The 18,947-nt window shown below is 44.5% G+C and overlaps 1 protein-coding gene and 1 long non-coding RNA gene across 3 annotated transcripts in view; one reads left to right on the plus strand and one right to left on the minus strand.

Annotated features, from left to right (window-relative positions):
- Positions 1–18,947, plus strand: part of LOC143894610 (uncharacterized) — a 279,902-nt gene that overhangs the window by 165,947 nt on the left and 95,008 nt on the right. The gene's annotated exons all lie outside the window — the stretch shown is intronic.
- Positions 1–18,947, minus strand: part of Mirr (iroquois-class homeodomain protein mirror) — a 31,598-nt gene that overhangs the window by 7,499 nt on the left and 5,152 nt on the right. Inside the window, exons 2-3 of the mRNA XM_077400965.1 lie at positions 8,939–9,433; positions 5,712–5,824 (exon numbers count right to left, since the gene is read on the minus strand). Of these exons, the coding sequence (XP_077257091.1) occupies positions 5,712–5,824; positions 8,939–9,433 (608 nt within the window). The remainder of the gene's footprint in view (positions 1–5,711; positions 5,825–8,938; positions 9,434–18,947) is intronic.

Genomic DNA, 18,947 nt, shown 5'->3' on the forward strand with positions numbered 1-18,947 from the left:
GTTGCATACTTAATCATACTCATTTTTAGACGCGAAATACTTTTGTAAAAAGTTTTTATTTGTAAAAGCTTTTATGATACACGTATTATCCAATAACTTATTTTATTAGACCGAGCATGGCCTAGATCGATTTAAGTTGCGTCGAAATGCAGCCGATCGTCGAAGACTGATATACACGAATTTCATCGCACCGGTCAAAAGCGCGGTTTCGAGCGCGATTCCGCGGATCCAACAACATATGTTTCGGTGGATGCTCGTAAAATCAGCTGCACATAGGTATATAGGAACGAAAGAGACGGAGAGACATGATTCCGTGGATGAGAACGAACGCGAACTGTTCGCGGGAGTGGAATTCTAATTTGACGACTCGGCAACGTGCTCTTGATACTTGGAGCGTATAAATATTTGCGTTGACTAGAGAGACCACGAGATATATACGAGATGCGAAAGCGCGAGGCGAGAAAGCGCAGGAACGGAACGACGACGCGCGGAACGAGAAAGAGAGAGCCAACCGATTATTAGTGTCAAGTTACAGTCGGCCGGCGGGTGGAGACGGCACATTGGCCAAGGTATTCACTCCCGCAATTTACACGACACGAGCGTCTAGTGTGGTACCCGATGTCGTCACGTTAAGCTCTTAGAAACGCTTAGAAGCGCGTCCTCGCGTCGCCACGCCTCGCTTCGCCTCGCACGGGAGGAGGAAGTTTTGTCACCGCGGTGTGACAGTCGCGGTTGTTCCGCATCCAACTTTATTACCAGTTGGTCGCACTGTGACAGATCGATCGTAAACTTCACCGGATATGTGTGTGCGCCTCGCCAGAACGGCGGCGAAAGGTTTCTCTGTCTCTCTCTCTCCCTCCCTCCCACCCTCCCCCTCCCTCTCTCCGGTCGCGTGTCGACGTGTGTGTGTACACGTGTTGCAATGCATCCCGCCACGTACGGAGATTGTACAATCTTGCTCTCTGTCCTTCTCCATTTCTCTCTTTTTGTCTTACTCACACTCCGGCTGTCCCAGCGAATATCACCGAGTTTATACAAAATGATACACGGTGTGCTACTTTGTCACACGATCGCTTAAATCCGTCCGCGGATGCACTTTAACTCCGTCGTCCGTGATTAAAGTCACGCTGAATTATCGCGAGTCGGGATTATAGATCCGCACTGCTCGACCGTTATCGTTGAACTTACGAAATTTATGGAAGCACACTTCCTGCGTTTTGCAGAGAGATATGCGGCCGAGAGTAACGGATCGGCGATCGCGTAATTACTAATTAGCCCGTACTCCCGGGGATTCGTTTTCCTGTTTACTACATTGTCGACCTGACGAAGCGCGCCGTTTAACAAGTGCTTCTGGTAAAATAAAATCGAGCAGAGGAAAGATTGTTATCTTGGCAGACCGTGAATTTAGAAAACGTTCCGCAGAATGAAATATAAGATGAAATAATTTATCGCGCGCTCCAAACTTATGATTTACCACGTCGACGAGTCTTCCCACTTGATATTCTTGTACCTCTTAATCGAGACATATACTCTCATGAATTATTTACTTCGTATAACCCAAACGGCACTTGGCTTCGCCGTATTATTGGCGATCTCGCCAGTCATATCGAACGTCATCTGTCACATTTTTCTAAAATTGGTAATGGCTCAATCAAGAACGTGGGGTTTCCTTCGATCCGCTTGCAATCAGTGCAACGACACACTATATTTCTCGGCAACGTCTGTTCGAGCGTCGAGAGAAGGCAGCGATATCGGGGTAGAGAGGGGTGCGGCCAAGTCATTAAATCCTGACGCGCATACATAGCCGGGGCAGGACTAATCTACGTCCATTAAGCCTAATGGGGAAAGAGCGGCGTGCATTCCGCGGGCTGCCTGTCACGCGGTTCGACGAATCGCTGTCATCCGCATGTTGCCGAAGAAACGAAGCTGTGCGCGCGCGCACGGGCCCCGCGACCCCTTCGTCTAACGAAAAACGAGTGTCGCTGACTTTTCCGCCGTGCACGTCCCCCTCAACCCTTACCGACTAGGCAAAAACCGTCCCCCGGGACTGAAACCGGGTCATTAAACGGCCGTACATCATCCACGCGAGACGTATCTCACGGGCGGGGCACCGAAGGGTGCGGGATAGCCCAGCCCCGCCTCGTCTCATTAGCTGCGAAATATTTCGAGTCCTATCGGCACCGAGCGAGGAACGCTGCCGTTGAGGCTCTAATTTCTAAATGATTACGTTAAACTGGCCTTTGCATTGAAAAGTACCCTTCCACCGCGTTAACTCTCCTTAAGATCATCGGAGGAAGATGGAAGCGCGAATTTATCTCTCTACGCTTAGGCAACTCTGTCGTTGATGATTTTAGGCAAACCTAGAAAGCTGCTTATTCATTGTTGTACGCAATTTCACATACGAACAAATATGGTTCGTCGAAGAGTCTACTTTTCTCCACTGATAATCATGCTTGTACATATCTTATGACTTCGCACGTACATTAGGATTCACGTGCCGTGCCTCGAGATACTACTCGTCCGGGACTCGAAGCGCGTGCCCCGACACATCGGTGTCGTTGTACGGACACGCTTAATAATACTACGTATCGGCGATCGCTCTCGGCGATATGCCGAACATAGAACGCGCGAGACGACGTAAGCGGGCCTGCCCGTACGACCGAGGGGCCTGCTTCGTCGCTTTCTTATTGTCTACCCTATATGTCTCCGGAAGCAGGGCCAATCCGCCGGAAAGACGAGACCGTTAACCCGCACGATCCCGAGACCTTGCGGCCGTGCATGCCAACGCTGCATTATTGGCTTTTTGTATGCTCATGTTAAGTGGTCGTCGCGCACGCTCGCGCATAATGCGCCAGATCCTTCGCACCTCCCGGTACCGATTTAAGCGATAGTTCCGGGCCGGGCGTTACCGCCAAATTTCCCGCCACGTTTCGCACGATGCTACTTTGCCCGTCACTCGCGAGGATAATAATAATCGCTTCGCGTTGGAATTAATTACAAAAGTGAGTTAATGATATAGCTATATTACGTGGCCAATAAAAATAACGTTATGATGGATTTCGTTTCGAGTAATAGTAGTAGAGAATAATTAATTCTATATATATATAAGAGATATAATATAATGCTTTTTATTTAATAACAAGTTATATTGCGAGATACAGTAATTCCCTGCGTTTTAGACACGGCGTTAGACATGAAGAGAAAGTTGCGTGCTGAGAAACTATACAAGAAAATTGTACGTATACTATGTGGGACAAGTTAACGCGCGCACACAGAAAAATGATAAATAAACAAAAGTGAGTATTAAACTTTAAAGTTTAATTACTCACTCTCAGTTTTTGCTTCCGGTTACTGCAGGAACAAGAATACGAGTGACATTTCATTCTTTTAACGATAAGATATGTCAATAACGAGCGCCTTAAAACTCGCATACTAAGTAGGTACTTCTTAAAACATCAACAAGCATTTCTTCAGATTCATCTACACGGCGTCGATTGTGTTAAAAGATATCACGCGTATATCGGGACTGAATGTAACTCGCTCTATATACGAGTCAACAAAAGCTTTTCATGTTCGTCGTGCAAATCCGTTCGTCTCGAAACGCGAAGGAAACGCGAGAACGGGGCGTGTCGCCGACGCGCACGAAAACTTGCCGAGCAAACGCGCATTAGCTAAATAAGCGTAATTCTATAAGAAATGAAAAAAAGACTCGGTTTATATTCCTTCGACAATCCTCTTTACGTCTCTTTCGAGAACGAGATAAGATCGATAAGAGATAGATATAAAAAATAATTTACTTTGGAAAGGGGGACTCTCGATTGTCATTCTGTGTCTGCGAGCTGATCCACGAGCCGACTGACGCAGGTGCAGCTACGATTACCTCGTAGCTGGCCGCGTCTTTGTCGCCTGTCGACAGTCCGTAGAACTCGCGTGTATAGTTCCGGTGCGGCGCGGGGCCCGCGGATCCGGCGCGGTGGGTCCCCGCAAAGGACCTCGGTCGCTCGGCCACGACTAGAGCGAATGGATGCTAAGCAAGCTGTATTACCCGATCGTTTCCTTGCATACGAAGCGTCCGTCGCCGGAAGTGCGTCATGCACGGCAGTATAGATTCCACGCGTCGACCGCTGTTGTCAACCAAGCTCGCTACTTCGCCTTTAGAGGAGCGTCTCTCCCGCCCGTTCCTTCGTGTGGCAAAATACGTGACCGTCTGCTTTTATATGTATATATTACTTTCCAGAGTGGAGTATCGAACGCCTCGATCAATGGCATTGACGTAAAAGAGCACTAGGAATTGAATCTTTATCAAATTTGTTGACGTGCGCGCGTCACCGCTAGATATTATATATAGAGAGAGAGATAAACGCTCCGGCCGCAACGCTTAAAATAAAAAATTTCAAAATGTTGCATATGCGACTGAAACGTTCTCTTTTTAAAAATGAAATCTCATCAGCGATCGCGAGACCTATATTCGCTATGATCGAAAATGAACCAGCCGTGATATTCAGGAGTATTTCAAGCGTGGACCGGCTGATATCCACAACAGTAATTTGCATAGTTATCAGTCATATTTACATAAATACGATCATCGTGTATGCGCGGTACCAGAGTTCTCCGATCGCGCATGAAACGCGCGGCATTAACGACAGTCGGAATTTCTCGAATCGGCCACGATCATCAGTGGCATTCGTAAACGAGCGAGATCCCGGAAACGCGACTAAACGGGTTAATTATCGATGTTTCGGATGACCTCGCGTCAATCATCCGCAAACGTCGCTCTGCCTTGCGCTACTCCGGATGCTCTCTCTCCTTCTCTCTCTCCGAATTTTAATCTTCATTGTCCTGGTGCCCGGTGATCCGACTTGAATTTATCAAACGAGACCTTTCGCCGACCGCGTCACGACACGCCGCGACCGATCCCGAGTGCGAGAAAAAAGCGCCGTGGCGACAGTCCCGGGTCACTTGAGCGCTAATTTATTAGAATGTTTATGTGTTTCTCTCGCTGTCTTATCTCCGTCCGTGCACCAGCGTATCGACTGTGGAAAGGAGAAAGAGCGTACAACCTGATTTCTCTCTCTTTCTCTTTCTCGCGACGGAAAAGACATTAAAACGCGTCAACGTTGAAAATAACGTAGCGCGTCGCGGAGATTACAGAGTAATTAAGATTCGTCCGCGTCTCGTAGGTTTGTGAAAGAATGCACTATGCTCTTGCTACAAAGCGGGAGTACTACTTCTGTATAACACACACACATTATTTCGATGATATTAAAATAATAATATCACGTCTGCTGTTAGGTTTCAACGCCGAGAAGATAAATAAAAATATAACGTGATGGCATTTGCTATCACTCGCGAGAATCTTTTGAAGAACTTTTATCTTCCTATAATGAAAGTGTTAGTGTGGCGCGCGACGTTAAATTTCGCTCGCATTGCTTTCGTTCTTCATGCGAGCAGACTTTTCTGATACTGTAGACGCTATCTGTAAGTCAAGGGGTCAATTTTTCGGCAATTGCCGAAAATTTCGACACACACTCTCGTTAAAAACAATAATAAGAAATCGCTTGGCTTGTTTGCATCGATATACAGTTCGTCTAATTAAACGGCTGGTGCTTTTGCTCGTGTTTGAATCTGTATGCATAGTAAATATCGACGCTAAACGCGTGACGCATGTAATTCGTACGATGAATAATTCGGAAAATATTTACAAGACTTACCCGTTGAAGGGATAACTCGCAAAAGCAGCATCGTAAGGGTGATACATCGAGGGATAAGGCCACGCTGCTGCGGCTCCAGCGCCTAGATTTTCCTTGAGATCTAAACCGGCGGCCTGTAACAGCGTACGAACAAATAAATATCTCGGTATTTTCGTTTCTGTAATTATCACGCGTGATTTATTAGCATACGCGACTATTACGACACATTAAAGGAAAAGTAACGACAAGGAACGTGATAAAAGATATAGTGATCGACGAACTAACGGGATTGATAAAAACAATTATTGAGATTTGCAATATACTAAATTTCTTTATATCGAGAAAGTATGAGCTGTTTTATGCCGTCCAGTTTTCTCGAGGCTATTAATACATGTATTAATACTTATGTGCCATTAACGGTCCCGCCGATAATTTTCACAAGTCGCCTCGAGTGGCAGTGCGCGATCGCAGAAACGGATCTGCACGTGCCTCGAATTTATTCCGATTATTGACGCGCGCATGTAAGTATGCTTTCGCCCGAACCCGGTCACTCGTTATCGCGGTTTTTAAATAAAATCGCACAGAATGCGGTTAATTGCTCGAAAAAGATCCATTTTTAGGAACGAACGTCGCAATTAGCCCGTATCGACCGCGCTGCTCGGCTCGATCTCCGATGCATCAATGATGATAAAAGAATAGCTGGTAGAGCGCTGATAATAATAATTAGGATCGCTGTGTGTGGCTCTCTTGTTTGCTTCTCTAACCCACGACCTCGCTTATGCGACAGGAGGTCGCTATTAAATTTCTGCCGTATTTTATCTAATGGGTATAATAAGCTCGTAAAAGGCTCTCCATTTCTTTCTCTCTTCCTCTCTCTTTAAATTACACACATATATCTGACGTAATAATATTTTAATACGATATATGTTTTATCATATTATTATTACTATATATACGTTACTATATATGTATATGTTTTATCGTATTATTATTTTAATATGATATATGTTATTAACAACGGATTAGATATCCGAAATACGCATGAGATGACAGATAAACTAAATAGACACCGTATCTTTACAGCCTTTACGCGATAACGTCCGGGGCTTTTCCGAAGAGCGATGTCTGTGACAGGAATTACACGCCGACATAAATCAACGACGGAACCGCGGTAACCCAGGTTAATTACCATGCCCAGCGAATGCCACAGAGCGGGAGGCAGGAAATAAACGTTTTCGTTAAAAAGCGATACTTAATGACTTTATATATAGGGGGATATCATGGACGTCGCGTACTCGGGGGGTGCGCGACCTGTACAATCTGCTGCCTCGTTACGAGCAGGCTACGCTATATACCCGCGCCCCTTAAGCTCGATCATAAAGACCAACGATAACAGCTCGGTCTTACGGAGTGACGACGGCTCGGTAACGCGCGACCGTGTCCTATTATTACGGCAAAACAGATTCATAAATTTACGCTCCGCTCGCTGCTTTCTTCGTACACGCCTCGCGTGTGGTCCGATAACGCTCATCCGACGCATGAGCGAACACGCTAAAGCGCTTCTAGATTATGCATTAATAACACGTCGCCCTGCAGACACCCAGTCGCAATGACATCTCGACATCGCGAATTACGGCCCGGGAAGGGATTGACGATGCGAAAGACGGCTTTTGTTCTGCGCGCGCATGGCGGAACCGAAAGACGCGAATTGCGTCACGTCGAAAAAATCGGTGGGACCACGGGAAAAATCGGATCGCTAAACTTCGTTAATCCCCTAAATAAACACATCATTTCGGAGCATTCGATCGAGTCATGAAAATAAAAAATCGTATCAGAATTTAATCTGCACGGTGATACAGAAATATAGAAGTCCATCCGTATTGGGATTTAATCCGCGTGATAAAAATTTTACGGCGGAATATAACGCTGCTATACTATTGCCGGCTCGCGCGAGGCATTTATCGATATTGGAGAGCCGCGTCGAACATTTCGACGATCTGAGATCGACGGTACTGCGCAGGAACGCGGAAGTGCTGCGAAGAGAAACCTCGCACATCCCGTGTGCTTCCAATGTACTCGACTTCGTTCAGATATTAACCTTTAGCACTTGACCGCCAAGCGCGAGGAGCATTCGAAGGAATGCAAGTAGAATTCGAAAACATCGGCAGAATTGTTGTAAGTCCTATTCGGAAGTGTAAAGGAATCTTTTTATATACACGACATTTATGAAAATATTTGCACAGGGTTATAAATGTGTTATAAAGAATTGTCGTTTAACAGTCTATATATCTTTAAATTATTTCACAGTATTCTCTCTCTCTCTCTCTCTCTCTCTCTCTCTCTCTCTCTCTCTCTCTCTCTCTCTCTCTCTCTCTCTCTCTCTCTCTCTCTCATATGATGCTATGTCTGATTTTATAAATATTTGTGCGCTATCACGCTTGCAATAGATTTCTCCTCTTCCGTGACAAGTATTCGGCATATCGGCGTTATACACATTTATCTAGCTTGGTTTAAAAACTTCTAAACGCTAACTGAGAAAACTTTGTTGACAACATGATATTACTTATACAACTAGATATGCGTAAGTGAAATTAATTTGTTTCTTTGCTATCTACAAGAAAATCAGTTATGGAAAATTACTGATTGCATAATTATTATCGGCTGTATTGCCTAGAATTGCCATACCGGAATTTCCGTTTACGAATACCTATATTATGTAAAATGAAAGAGACGAGTTACATCATAAAATATATATTTGCTTGTTTCGTCTTTAATAAAAATAAATAAATATAGCTAACTATACGGAATGCAGCTATATGAAAGCCAGAATTTCCGGGTTATCATCGACGGTATCGTAAAATTCGCGATATCCTTTGTTTCACGAATTGCTTCAGTCGTGCATCGATATTATCTCTCCCCCAGGCTTATCGATATGCTACTCTCTACGTTGCGAGAAAATTCTGAAAACCAAGTATACGCCGTTGCGACGAAATACTGTTACAGCCGATTCAAAAGCTAGTGTCGAGCTTATCGCACGCGGCGCAGTTGAACCGTGCGAACGGTTATAAGTCACATATTTTAGTGAGAATATAATGCACGGAATTTGCAGAATAAAAAAAAAAAGAAAAAGAATCTTCCGCTCACGGTCGTGGAAAGGAAAAATGCGAGCATAAAACTGTCGAATTTTGATTTCACGAACTTTCATCTCGACTCTTTTTTATTTTATCATATATGGTACTTGGACTCACCGTGGACGTGTAGAAGGGTGCTTGCTCGGCGCTCAAGCTGGGAAAGTACGCGGCCATACCCTCGGACGCCGCTGCGGCCGCTGCGGCCGCGTACGGCGCGCTGTACATGGAAAGCGCGGCCGTGGGTAGGCCACCTAGACGCTGATAGCCGCCCAGCAGTTCGTACTGGCAGGAGCAGACGGTCTGGCCCGTCAGCGGATCCGTGAAGATCGGCCGACCGGTATCACAGCACCTGGCCGCAGTCGGACCGCCGGCCGATGGCGGCGGATGACCCTGGGACGGGCTAACCGAGGTAGTGGGACTGCCGGGCGGTCTCACGATCGCGCTTGTCACCGCCATCCTCGCTTGCGTCAGACCGGCTACGTCCAGGGGATGATTCGTCGTCGTACTGGCGGTTACGCTGCTGACCAGGGACGGGCCGCCCGCGCTCAGGATCGCACCGGTTGCAGGTGAGACCGAGGACGGCGCCAACGACGAGTTCACTGTTACAGGACACTGCAACCAACAGATCGCAGAGCTCCAATCAGTATCCAAGTTGAATTGACCTGATTAAATTATTCCATACGTGAGGTTTGTCTTAGAGTGTTACATTCCTCACGATATTAAATGCACCTCGTTAAGGATTAGATATATCGTTGCTACGAAATCTCGAAGTATCGACTACACGTTTACGACGTGTTGCAGCTGGCGGATGGTAAGAGGCGATCCCCGTTATGAAAAGGCGAACGTAACTGCAAGCATCAGGCTCCCTCCTTTTATTTCCACGACTAAACCGAAAATCTACGGGCGCTGGGCATAATGCCGGCGAGCCTCATTAATTCCATATCAAACACTACGGCTAAATAGATTAGCGGGTTGAGTGCCTTTCGCGCCCGGGAACCTAAACAAACCCCCGTGAAACATCCCTACCCCCGAGACGCTTCCCGCGATTGTCCCAGGCAGCCAGCCAGCCAGCTATCCATCCATCCATCCATCCATCCATTGCCTCGTTTCGGTGGCCCCAAACATATTGTCGAAACCCCCGTACGCATTGTGCTGGGGCGAAAAAACCCATGCGCGATGCGCATTATGGCGTCGAGAGAGAGTCGCGTTAATGCGTGTCCTCGATGCGTCGCCGATGTTTCGAGGGCCAACTGTCGCACGATGGCCAAACGCGTGTGCGTGTGTACGGTAAATACCGTATATATACCTCCGCTATATTTCAAGCGAAGTACGACGCGCGTTGCAATCGACGACGATAAAGCTAATATAAAGCAGTTCTCTATTATAATTTTAGGTCAAAGAAGATTGCGCCTTAGAGTACAATTTCTGCTCTTGCGTATCAAAACGTATTGGTTTAAATGTAAAAATACCGCTGACATCGGCATATATATCCAATTTTACAAAAAGAGAAAAACAAGGAAATTCTCTCGATTTAAAAATATGCTCGACATTTGCGTCGCATTTGAAGGCGAAAAAACCGGTCCCTCGCCGGGCATACATCCGACCATTCTCTTTCAGAAATCGTAAGATTCCAAGAAGTTCGAGGGAAAAGCCGGCGATGGCAAGAATGCGCTTCGGGACTCCGGATCGGGCAAAGGGTTAAACGACGAAGCGTGTTGGCGAGTGTCCGCTACCACGGGCCATAATTCAGTCCTAGTCCTCGAGAGAGGAAGCCAGGCGGCGGACCTGAGTTACTCGATGCGATCGCATCGAAGCTGCTGCTTGCCAGTCGCAACCGTGCAAACCGCAACGGCAACTATATCACCTTTGCGAGGTGTCGCGCAGTGGTGCCTAATGCATTTCATTTTTGCAAACGAAAAAACTTATTTCGTCATATTTTTTACGAAGTATAACGAAAAGAGATGCAATATTTAACAGATTTTATTAACATGAATTTTCTTCCAATCTTATTTTTTATTATTTTTCCTTCGAGTACCTATTACTTGTAATAATTATTAAACACACAAAAACTATAATTAATATTATAATTTATATAATTTTATAATTAATATTATAATTTATATTTTTAAACATAGGATATATAAAACATGTTTACAGAATTCTTAATTTGTCAAAGATCTTATCATAGGTTTTAATTATTTTTTTTTATTAATAATTCAAGAGAAATTATGTGCGAGCGAAAGTGAATGCCTTGTAAAAAATTCAACAGAATTCAAGTAATTATGTAAAGTTTAAGCACCACTGGTTTCGTCCTTGCTGCTGTCTCCTTTAAAGAAGCAAGGTGGCTTCGAGGTAGTATTATACGTAGCGCGCAGCGTACCGGTAGCGACCGACGACAGCAATAATTATTCGTACGCCGTATACGTGCCGATATATCGACGCATTAGCTCTTCGTTCTCTCGTTTGTGCCACGAGCGCGCTAATTGCCTCACTGTGATTTCTCTCGTAGATGCCTCCCAGCGAAGAAACACGCGCCGGAGAGTGCATTGCGAATTAGCAGTCGCGTTGAGATGCAGCGATATTGATTTTTTCCGATTTTACATTTACTAAAATTTTGGAGTAAATTAAGTGTCGTTGATTAATTGTTCTTATGATTGAAACACGGGCATCAAGATCGAAGAATTGCGGATTATGGAGAAAGCTGAGAATTTGCTACTTTGCATAGATGTATATACGTAATATATATAGGTTTTTTACGTTTGATTACGAAATTTCGCGTGCCGTCGGGGGCGACTCTTATCATCCGTCGCACGCCAGCCATTCGTTAAAAACTAGAATCGTATCATTCCGCATATCGTTCGGATTTATATTTATGGGATATTTAAGAGGAGAGGCAGATATCAAACGTCAACTGGGAAAATAATCAACTCAATTTTTCTCGTTCGCGTTAATGCCTCGGCACGCGAGCGGAAGCCCTCTTTTCGCGTACTTTCCTTTCGCAACATTCGCGTAATACGTTACTTACGCCCTGTTCGGTGTAAGGTTTCGCGCGAGCATCCGTTACTCGATACGTACTATAAAAACCGGTTGGCGATAAACTGGACGAGGCGATCGTCGCGATCTACCTGCGCCGCGAACGAACGAAGCGAGCGAGAATTCGTCGTCGGGGAATAGGTATACGTGGATATTTGAACACTGCGGAGGAGCATCGCACCACCGCTTAGTGTCGACCTGACATCTTCGAAGAGTTTGCGGAAAGTTACACCGGGATCTCTCGACTCGCGCGCGCGCGCGCGCACACGCTGGTTGTCGCGTTCAGAGGTTCAGGTTCAGGTATACCTCGGATACCTGAATCGCGACGACCCATCGCTCACGCGTCGCGAAAAACCGATATCGTACGCGTCGCGCCGCGAGTCGATGATCGATGGATCGTCGTCCGAGCCTGGGAAAAAGAGAAAAGTGCATGTCCTCGGATTAAAGCGGCCGTGAACGGGTATATAGCTGACGAACGACTGAGGATCGGCACTCGGTACACATCGGCATCGACAGCACCTGGCCGCACGCATCTTACTTATGACCCGATTTGTATGCGCGGTGTAACGAACATGTCGACGAAGGAACAAGTAATAGCGCGATCAGCAATGTTTCTCGGCAGCGATAAAAAGCTTCGTCGCGAAAACATTGCTGAAGGAGAAGAAGCTTCAATAACTAGCTTGTTATTAAAGTAGAAATTCAATAACAAGCTGACAATTTTCTAAAAAAATACTGATATATTTAAATGCTTATTTTATAACGTACAACCGAGATATTAACATAGTGATAAGCACAGAAATAATTCATACTGAAATACTCATATTTGTGGATATTTCGTCTTAAGATAAGTTAAACGATAAATAATATTCACGCACATATGTAAAATCAAGAGTCGTAATATGTGACACAGATGTGCTTATATTTTGCTTCAACTGACAAATTAAATTGTCGTAATACACGCGATAGCGCGATATGCGAGTGAGTTTCAATTGACGGGTCTTGAACAATCCACGGTGAAATTTATTCAAGTAAAATCCGAGAGGAGCCCAGGGGCGTCTTTCCAACGAAGAGCTCGATAAACGTAAAAACTCGGGTTGACGACGGCGCGGTGCTCCGGGCGATACGGGGTGTCAGATAGAGAAGCTTGTAAAGAACGCGAATAGGAGGTACGTCGAATCGGAAACGAACGGCGGACCTCCGTAGTGCGACTGCACTTCCAGGATTTATAGGCCATTCGGAAGAGAATCGGTTATCCTGTGGACACAGATGCGCCGGTGTTTGCGCGCGGAGCATTTGTCACGCGTGTCCTGCGAGCGAAAAAGGGACCGGCGCGGCGCGGCGGCCGATTCGATCCTCTTTATGCGTGCCGATGATGCCCTCTTTGCAACGAGGCCCAGCCAAGTCAATATTGACTCCAGGCCAGATTGATGGACCTTCCTCGCGTGTGTGTTTAGGCCTCGCAGCACTCACTTATGTTCCCACCCCGCGCGACTCACCTATCCATATTTCTCCACGCTCCCTTTTCTCCCTCTTTCTCTAGCTTCCTGCACCGTCTCTGTTTGTTGAATGTTACATTCGGAAAAACGTGAAAATCTTCGCTAATTCTCTACAGTCAGATAATACGAATACAATTATTTCTCAAGCTTAAGACCGACTCCGATCGATGGACTAAATCTTTTGAAGCGGTTGTGAACCTGTAACTTATGATTTTGAAGACTAGTTGTATATGAAAATTAATGTGTGTGAACGAACAAAAATATCTAATATATAATAAAAATGGCCAAAAACAAAAAATAAAAAAGAATTGTACATTGAAGCGTCCGAATATAATTCAGAGTGGATATAATAAAATTATGTGATTGGAAATACGTCGATTGAAAAACAGGTTTTATATTCTTCACGGATGTGATTTTAACGAGTCGCGTTAAACTATCGGTAGGTTCGGAAATATCTGCGCGAATGAAACTTTAACTAACAATAACTTAAAAATGTAATGATCTCCTATTTCCGGGGATCAGTTATTTTTGCAAATTCAATTTATGCTGTGACAAGGAATCAATACTCGCTTCAATCATAACGTTCTAAATATTCCGCGTAAATCGTTATCTTCCTATTATTAATTAATCAATTCGCTGTTCTTTTTTAGAAAAAAAAAAAATTCATGAAAACGCAAATAATGCGGGATTTATGTTCCTTCGTCGACCGCAAATACAACCGCAATTGCGGGAAACGATTGGGGCGGTCTGTGATATCGCGTTTCTCACAAAGTATCATCGATAATTTGATCGCAGCGCGATATGCAGCTAAATTAATTAATTAATTCCTCTCTGCTAATCGCTTATGGTTATACTCCCGTGCCTCCGAGGGGAACAAAATGCGGCGTTATCGTTGGCACGATCGCCATGGAAGGGGGACACATACAATCGTATCGTTCACGGTTCCCGAGGGCCCGCGGCCAGAGCTCTCGCTCGCGTATTTCGACAAAAGCAGAGAGCGACGAAACTGCGAAGTCGTCATCCGACACCGAAGTTTCGCCGTAAAGCGATTACCAACGACCACGACGACGACGGCGCGTTATCAGAAGAGGACCTGTGGTGATACAATAGCGTACATACTTACGTTACTCAGTTTAACATTGTGACGGACGATATACCAACACCACGCACCGTGCAGGGCGACAATACTTTCGCCCGCGTCGGCGTAATCGCATTCTCGTTGACGATGCTTACGGAAGAGCGTTACTATATTACGGGTGTGCGGTTATTGTGTTACCGGTGACTTATCGTGTGGGAGAATTATTACGCGTGTAACTGTCATTGAAGCTGCGACTTATCCTAGCGACAAAGGACAAGAGATATATATACATATACAAACGGAGTGTTCGATTAACATTCCGGCTTGTGTATGTATATGTGCGTTATAAGTAATTTGACAGTATTGATAACACTATTGAATTACTGTTGCGTTACTAGCGGCGATTACAACCTAATTATAAAGTCAAGGTGGAAATTTTTGTCTTCTGATTAAAAAACGGATCACAGTCAACGGTGTTTCGATATAAATTTTCCGAATGTCGCTTGCGTGATGGCTGTCGCTACTCACGATGTGAACACGAACGAACGAATGAACGTGTCACGGCCGCAAGAGCGAGAAGGATAGTTGAGGGAACGAACAAGAGGCCGAGGGCGGATCTGAGTCAGCTCTAGAGACCGGCTCGAGTAGCGCTAAGTCAGCGAGTGAAACAGCGCTAACCGCTGGGCGCGAACTTACTACCGGCGATCGTATCTACATATATATATATATCTATATATAACGCGTCGCGACACGTCGCCACTCTGCCAACTTGCAGTAATATGGCCATTCATAATTTTTATGTGGTCGCCGTCAATGGGGAGCTTCCCTTCCTCTTTTCTCTTCCGTTCGAATCTCCATCGTTGAGCGTTTCAGGCATACAAATGTCTTTGACCAAATCTTTTCCCTTCCAACCCAGGTGTTTTTCTTCTAATCCGTCATATTCTACTAATTATTTCTTTTTTAAAATGATATATACTTGTGATTTTTATTCATTGTTACAATGTTGTATCGCGGTAGTCGTGTATTTATTTATGATAACGTCATTGGAAAAAGAAAAAAGATACGAAGATAAGTAATATCACGAGTGCCAATATTCCATTTCTGTTTACGTGAGCACGGCTTGTCCAAAAGTTTTGACTTAAGTACTTTGACTACCTCCAAACAGATAAATACATGTGATACACGATCGTATCAGAATGTACTCAGATGTGCTCGGATATAATCTAGTTATGTAAGTCATTTATGTATCCTCGTGCTGGCTACGATAGCTATCTATTAATATCGATATCCTGATTAAACCGTTACGTCAGTCGTATCGCACGAATTTCCCCGCTAATACGTCGATTCGTATCGACGATTTGACGCGCGTATATACATGTCGACAACGAGAGGCGGGTAACTACTTGAGGCCCAGTAAAGTCCACGGATGTGCCCCACGTACGGATTTGTGACGCGTTATCGCGAAGGAAAACGCACGGATCTTACGAAACGTATTAACATGTCTGCACCCAAGCGAAACATAATAAGCCGACACGGAAACACGATACTCGCTCACTAGGATGCACGTTGGTGATTCAATCGAGTGCAATTACAAATCTAGATCATGTTGAATATTTTACAATGAACCTGCAACATCCTGCATATCTCCTCAACGGAAAGACGGAAGCAAATCGGAGCTCGAAGCGCAAATCTTTGATTCATCTTTGTCCGTAATTAAGTTAACTCGTTGCACCGTTATCAACCAGTGCCGCGTCTAATCTCGCGGTCGTCACAACTAATATGAACCGATCGCATGTCAAGGCAACATGACACGAGAAACTGCGGAGTGTACACTAATCTATTTCCCGCATTGCTATTTTATTTTAAGCGTAACATTTTGATAAAAGAGATACACACGTATTGTGATCTTTATGAGTTAGGAATGGGAGAAGGGGGGTCCAGAATTGTCAAGAAAATTATCGAAGCGGACTTGATGAGAAATCTATTTCATGTTAACGGCTCGGTGATAAGAATTAGACTGTTCTTTTGTGCGGTACGGGTCGTCGAAACAAACTTTTCCTAACAGATACATTTCTAATTCACTCGTCAATATAATACGCAAACTTGTTAGCTATAAAATCTAAATAACTACAATATATTTCGGTATACACCTAACATAATTCAAATATAAGGTCTCCGTCTCGTGACGTCTGTACGGTTACACGATAATTTCAAGTTTCGCCGTGTGTTGTGACATTTTGTCGGGAGGAATAATGCTGCTAGTGGCATAACAAATTGTAAGCTTAACCGAGGCATTCATCTAGACGGTTCCTCGATACATCAACGACGTCGACGCTCTCCGGTCTTACCACGCGACATGGGCAAAAATAACGCAACGGAATCAAAAAGGACGAGAAGACGCGAGAGTGCGAAAACGAAGAGGTTGTTATCTCAATTAAATTGATCGACGCAGATTAGTGTTATGAATTCCACCGCGTTCTAAATTTAATGCCAACGCCTGGCCGCGCACGGTCGTCGCGATGCAGAGAGCGTGGTTTACAGTTTCATAAAAAAAAAGAACAGTCGTGTATTTGTGGGCGCGACAATTTTTCAAGCTGGAATTAAACGGCGAGCGTGTGTGGATCGCATCGCGCAACGTCATACACCGACCGTTGCATTCGCGTTCGCTGAGACGTGTCGGATCAACGCGCTGCAGATTAATTTGGGCAACGATCAGTGTCAATATTGCTTCGATCATTTTACCTCGTGGATATGCTAAAGCCATGTGATATGGAAATTTGGGATTGCGACAAAAAAGATAGGACTTTAAGTGATAAAAATGGATTGAAAAATTCTTTTTTTATCTTCCGATTCGTCGAACTCGCTTACATATCTGCAAATATTTAGGAGTCGCTGATGATAAATTTATATACGTTCGCCTAGTGCTGTTCGTTTATGATTCGTTATTTCCTCAAGCGCAGCGACACGTTACGATATATGGCGATTACGAGCAACATTGATGTAGCGTAAATTAATTGCTCTTTATTGTTAATAGTTTTAAGGTAATATGAACGATTATGAATATGAAGATGGTGACGGTAATAATTTCGATAAATTTTGTGGCTTTATAATCGTTATTTGATCGGGGAATTTTGTTTTTGACATGCAATTAAAAATATACTTTTCATAAATAGGCAAAGATAATCCATGCGTTCCTTCGTTGATGTGTTTCATATTACAAAATAATACGCGCGGAATGTGATGGATATTATACAGATGAAAAAACAATACTTTATGCGAGTGGCGAGTTATTGTCTACATATATACATACGTCATATATTAACGATAATATGTCAAGGATAAATACTGACCAATGTAATTATTTATCTCTTTTGTTTTTTTTTACTGCACTATAAGTAGAAAATAACAGATAAGAGGCCATTTAATTTATCAGCACTTGAACAATGGCTAGGTTTACACCCTGAATTTAGGCCGCGGCCTATACCTCAAATTCGACCTAAATTATTTAGGCCGCCTGCTGTGAACATTTGATAGGCGGCCGAAACTAGCTTCAGGTCAGACTTTAGGTTGAATTTGAGGTATAGGCCGCGGCCTAAAATGTCCCGGTATACCCGTGCCCAATATGCTGTATGTAAAGTGGTTGTAATATACTCTCGCTTTTGCATCGACATTCCTTTACATCTTCAATATCATCGTTTTACTTGCGCTACCTTGTGTCGATACATTTGCGTTGTGTTAGGATTTTTCGCGAGCAGTAAACGTCTGGATTCTCACGTAATTTCACGCGAAATATAAAATCAATGTAAAAGGAAATTAATTCGTATTCTAATAACTGCAATGCGAATATAAACGTGAAATAATCGGAAAGAGCGACCGAACGGATATGGGAAAGATGCAGTGCGTGGAGCACGCACCAATTACCACCTTCGAGATACGGTTGAAATGCAGCGGCATGCGATGCTGCTATTATGACAAAAACCTTCGTTGTTAGTAAGACAAGATAATTATTCCGCCGAGCTCGGCTCTTCGATCATTTAGGCGTGGCAACACATGTTCTCAGTTCAGCGCTATACGCGGCGTATATGCAAGGTATACCTATATACAGCGTGTCAGGACACGTGGGTACGGAACCTCTCCGGCTTGCCAACGGCTATTCATTTTCGCAACCCTCACCTTCGCCGCCGAGAGAGAAAGGGAGGGGATTCCTCCCTGCACAAATTATTCGATACGCCTCGTGAGGCCAAAACGAGTTAACGACGCCTAACGACGACGCGTCGCACGCATCGTGATTTTAATGGCGAAAATTATTTACTAAAAGGAGAACGCCTTTAATACAGCTTCGCGGCGCGAAAATTAGCCGATAGTAATTTCTGCAAACGATGACACTCTATCGCAGTCAGCCGACAAGAAGTTGCTTTGTAATCGCGCGCCGACAATATTTTCGCCTTGCGCGCGATCGTTACATAGTCTGTAATAAGGAATACATTTGTCGAGCTATGTATTATGCGTGTGCGTATAT

The sequence above is a fragment of the Temnothorax americanus genome, unplaced genomic scaffold (assembly GCF_048541705.1).
Source record: "Temnothorax americanus isolate GAGA-0224 unplaced genomic scaffold, ASM4854170v1 Scaffold14, whole genome shotgun sequence".
NCBI classification, from domain to species: Eukaryota; Metazoa; Arthropoda; class Insecta; order Hymenoptera; family Formicidae; genus Temnothorax; species Temnothorax americanus.